This window comes from Tursiops truncatus, chromosome 19 (assembly GCF_011762595.2).
Source record: "Tursiops truncatus isolate mTurTru1 chromosome 19, mTurTru1.mat.Y, whole genome shotgun sequence".
Classification (NCBI taxonomy): Eukaryota; Metazoa; Chordata; class Mammalia; order Artiodactyla; family Delphinidae; genus Tursiops; species Tursiops truncatus.
This window is the reverse complement of record NC_047052.1, coordinates 34,609,479-34,614,617: the sequence shown is the minus strand read 5'-3', so window position 1 is coordinate 34,614,617 and position 5,139 is coordinate 34,609,479. Positions and strand designations below refer to the sequence as shown.

Sequence of the window (5,139 nt, the reverse complement as noted above, 5' to 3'; positions counted from 1 at the left end):
TCCCATCCCCTGGTAGCAGGCAGCCTGGCAAGGGTCCCTTTCCCACTTCTCCTGGCTGCCCCAAGCTGCCCACCCTGGAGAAGCATCATGCTCGCCTCTTGGGCTAAGGACCCTAGCTTGTTGTCTCGTTTACCATGAGCCCCTTATTGTGGGTTCAGCTGTGTCCCCAGAAAGATGCTAAAGTTCTAACCCCCAGTACCTGTGAATATGACTGTATTAGTTTGCTAGAGCTGACATAACAAAGTACCACAGCCTGGATGTTTAAACAACAGAAATTGACTCTCACAGCCCCGGAGGCTGGATGTCCAAGATCGAGGTGTTGGCAGGACTGGTCTTTCCCGAGACCTCTCTCCTTGGCTTGTAGATGACGCCTTCTCCCTGTGTCCTCACCTGGCCTTTTCTCTGTGCACACATATTGCTGACCTCTCTTCCTCTTCTTATAAAGGCACCAATACTATTGGATCAGGGCCACGCTTATGACTTCATTTAACCTTAATTCCTCTTTAAAGACCCAATCTCCAAATACAGTCACACTGGGGATTAGGGTTTCAACATATGAAATTTGGGGGGGACACAATGGTGTCTGAAACAGTGACCTTATCTGGAAATAGGATGTCGAGTTACGATCACTAAGATCAGGATTCCTATTAGGATGGGGCCTCATGCAATATAACTGTATCTTTACAAAATAAGGAAATTTGGACAAAGAGACAGACATGTACACAGAGAGAATGCACATTAGGATGAAGGCGGAGCTCTGGGGGATGCACCTACAAGCCAGGAAGGCCAAAGATGGCCAGCAGGCCACCAGAAGCTAGGGGAAAGGATGGGACAAGGTCTCCTTCACAGCCCACAAAGAGTACCAACCCTGCTGACACCTTGATCTCAGACTTCTAGCCCCCAGAGCTGGAGACCACACATTTCTGTTGTTTAAGCCCCCCAGTCTGTGATACTTTGCTACAGCAGCCCCAGGAAATGAATACACCCTCTGGCAAAGAAATTCTATCACAATCTGATGCTCCAGCCAATCCTCACTGGGTTCTAACCCACAGACCTGGGGGACAAAGCCAGGTCCTCAGTCATTTAAAGGGACTGAGTAGACTAACATGAGATGCATGCAACAGTCTATTAGGGTGATGGAAACAGATATAACATATTATCATTTCATCTTAAATCGCATCTTTGTGTATATTTTATCATGTACAATATTAATACAGTAGTAGATGTATATGCTTTATAAGTAAACGTGCACTTATATCAGGGTAGGGAGGGGTCCATGTTCAAAATGTTTTGACTGATAGAGCTGTGTGATCACACAACTTGGAGACCACTGTTCCAAGGTGGGGAGTCAGTGATAAAAATTTTGTTGTTGTTGTTGTTGTTCCACAATTCATTTACTGAATTGGGGCAGGAGATTTAACAACAGATTGCGAGATAAGGCTGGGAGAGAAGAGTTCTTGCTTTCTCTCCCAGGAGCCAGTTGTGTCATGGATGCTTGTAGATCTTCCAAAATAGCCATCTGTTGTTGGGCAAGCTGGGTCTGAAGCTGGAGATTGGCACACATACATTCTAGGAGTCCTAGGCATTCCTTGGGCTTGTGCTCAATTCCTGAGGGCAGCTTTGTTGCCAGGATTTTCAGGAAAGTGGCTGGTGGGGAACTTGCTTGAAGTTTAATAAAGCTGGGGGAGGGTTTGGCTCGACAAAGAGGCACAGCATTACCTTCCTCTTTGGCTCTTCTGTTAGTAGGATGACTAGAACGCTGCTCCAACTGAACACCAACAGGTGTGGTGCTGCCCAGCCCAGTCCGATTGGACTACACTCCCATTTCACCCCTCATCAAATCGGCCAGGTCTTCCCTCAACCGATGGTTTCAGTGCTGAAAAAATTAGACCAGAGAGCTCCTGTTCAGGAGGATTTCATGTACGAGTCAGAAGAAAAGATTTTAGAGTTCTAAAGAGAATTCTTAAGGTTGTAAAAGAAGATTCAACAAACAAAAGATTGGAGACAAATAGTAGGTTTTCCCACTGCCCTGGAGCACCACACTTGGATTACTCATGACGTCGTCATACGTCTCACAATTTGTAATATTTTGGCCTCCTTCAAGCCGAGGTGTCATTTGTCTCACCCTGAGGTCCTCTGAGCCCGACATCATGCATGTCCACAGTGTGGTCCCAGGTGGTGATTAACAGTGCTCTAGGTGGAGAGGAGATGGCAGGGCCCAAGCCGGCACCAGCACACGGGGAATCTTTCTCTTTAAGCCCCTCCATCCTGAGAGTGACAGGTGAACTGTGGGTCAGGAGGAGGAGAGACAGGAGAGTGAGACAGAGAGAAGCAGGAAGGCAAGCCTCAGAGGAAGAGGTAGGTAAACAGAGAAAAATACAGGAGGAGGGCATCTGAGAAGCAGAGATAGAGATGGTCAGAGGGCTGAGGGCGGAGGCAGAAGTTTGGAGGCAGAAAGGAGGGATGAAACCACGAGAAAAATTCAACGCTTGCTAAAGTTGTTCAAACACGTGGTAAGTTTCCGTACGTCATAATTTCAGTATGTTTAGGGCTTTACTTAGACATTACCCCAATCTGTATTATTGAACTCATTTGAATAAACATGCTTTACATCTGGAATTTTGGGCATTATGTTACAGGTTCTAGAGTGCACTGCGCCCTTGGGCTGGGAAAGGGCATATTTTTGGTGGGCACCAGACTTCAGGTTATGGAATCCGAAGGCCTGGATGTCAGCCATTAAGCCGCCCATCGGTGTCCTCGTCCCCTCCCCCTGAAAGTTGAGAACAGATGTTCTCTCTGCCCTAGTAGCTGCCTTGATTCCAGGAGAAAGGAGAGAGAGAGAGAGGAAGGGCTCTGGAAGTGGATGCGTCCTTTCCTCTCCTCCCTGTGTTACCATAGTATCTCGTTTCCTTGGTTACCGGTGGCCAAGGAAAGGACACTGGGCAAGTGCAGGATTTTGATGGAGCTCTCTAAAGAGAGATGTCAGCACAGACCTTGTCTCTTTTAAAAGAATACTCGTTCTGAGAGGTTGCTCAAGAATGGGGGTGGGGAAGAAATGGGTAGTTCTCATGAAGTTGGAATTTAGAAATTTCATTTCACTGGATAGAAATGAAGCACTTAAAAGATAACCTTGAGGAATCAAAGCCAGGGAGGCCTTACCCAGCTTTGCACATTGCTGGAAATCTGGAATTGGCAGGAAGGCTGTGATGCTAATTAAGAAATGATTTCTGCAAATGTTTACTTTAACTGCACCCAGCTTGGGCTAGCTCAGTAGCTGGCCTGCTCTTTTCCCTGGATAACTAAGCACGCTTGGGGAATATGGGAATTTGCCACTTCCGCTGGGAGCATCTGGCATCAGCCTTTAACAGTCCCAAGAGGCCACATAGACCTGTGAAGTCTCTCCTGAGAGCCTCTAGATTTTTTTTGACAGTTAAATGATGTGGAGGACAGTGGCCCTCAATTCTACTCAGCTTTTGAGAGTCAGTCAAGATACCTGTCCTTCCAATACGTTTGTCTTGACTTCTCCACCTAAGTTAGGTGCCCTTCTTCAAGGACCCCAGGAACTACATTTTATCATTGAAAATTTTATCATTGCATTTACTACATTGTTCACTAATTGTATGATTATTAGTCTTTCTCCTATGCCTGGTTTTGAGTTTTCTCATTTTTATTTCTTTTTTAAAAATGTCTTATTTTGGGAGGGAGAGTAGGTAACACATAAAGGTGGTTAGACAATTAGATCAGTACAAAATGGTCTATGATGAAAAGCCTCCTCTGGCTGGAGCCCCCATTCTTGCCCCACACCCTCTGGGCAGCCATCGTTTCCACTTCTTGTGTGTTCTTCTAGAAAGTGGATGCAGAAATGAGCGTGTTCGTCTGCCTCCCTCTCTATTCCTCCTTCATCCTTTACCTTGCTCCCTGTCTCTCTTTTACCCAAATGATACAATCCACACTATTCTGCTTATTACATTTTTTAAAATAAGTCATCTATCTTGAAGATCTTTTTTATATAAGTATGTATAGAACTTTTAAAAAATTGCAGTGTAGCATTCCACTGTATGAGTCTGCCTCTTTTCTCACTCATCTAGGATTTCCAAAGGCTCCTAGTACAGATCCAGCCCATAGTAGATGGTCGATGAGCATTCGTCAAATAGACGAATGAATGAAAACTCTCTGTGTTGAGAGATCTTAATTAGAGCCTCAGGAATATGAAAAGTTCAACTACATGGAAACATTTCTTTCCCCCAGAGTAAGACATATGGGGGCGGGGAGTGGGGTAGTGCCAGTGGACCTTCTGTGGGAAGAGGAAAGGAAAAAGAGACCAAAGGTATTCCAAGTGGAATTAGACATAAGAGCCCAGCTTGCTGGGACTTTTATTTATTTGATGCACAGGTGGTCTCTCGGCTGGTGTTCTGTGAATCCTGTTCATTTTGGGGCCGGTATTTTTGATATGGGTCTGGATTTGTTCCCTCTGTTTTTGTTTGTTTTCTTTATGGGCAGGGACAGTGTGAAAGCTCTCTTTGACTGTCATCTGTGGCTGACTGCTAGCCCTGTGCAGCCTGGTTTATAGCTCAGCACCACTATGGTCAACTGCAGGCTGTCTGGGTGATGATGTGGGACATGCCAGCCGGCCTCACACACAGGGACACCTTTAGGTTTTCCAGGAGGATGGAGACTCCTGGAAATGGGGACTCCTTCCCCCACTTTCTTTCTGTGCTAAAGCTAATAGTTTAGGGGAAGCCGTGTGCACTATGGTTTCCTCCTTAGAGCCTATTGGCCTGAGTTTTGTCCTCCACACACACCTGCCCCCACTTTGAAACAGACAGGTATCCAGGCAGCTTGAAGGAGGCTGTGCTTTCTGGAAGAGGTGACAGAAGGGTGTGGCGTAAGAACTAAAATTAAGACTCAATATTACGTGTTGCGTTGGCATCTCGTAAAATTGGGAGGGCCTCCAATGGTTTAACTGCAAATTCTTCTTCTAAGACTGTTTCCAAGGACAAGGTCCCCAGCTCAACAACCCTCCTTTTCAAGGGACTAGGCACAGTTAGTTCCTGCTTAACACTGGGTAGTGGGTTTCAGTTCCCTCCCAGTCCATGGAATTATTCAAACAAAAACCACATGCTCCCATGGAAACAAGGA

The 5,139-nt window shown here is 45.9% G+C and overlaps 1 protein-coding gene across 1 annotated transcript; it reads right to left on the bottom strand.

The window, feature by feature from the left end:
- Positions 1 to 1,390: 1,390 nt before the first annotated feature.
- LOC101330699 (TSSK6-activating co-chaperone protein) lies at positions 1,391 to 2,749 on the bottom strand. The gene is made up of 2 exons (XM_033845364.1): positions 2,612 to 2,749; positions 1,391 to 1,813 (listed from the first exon to the last, which is right to left on the bottom strand). Exons 1-2 carry the CDS (start codon positions 2,747 to 2,749, stop codon positions 1,391 to 1,393), a joined length of 561 nt encoding a protein of 186 aa, XP_033701255.1.
- Between the last annotated feature and the right edge of the window lie 2,390 nt (positions 2,750 to 5,139).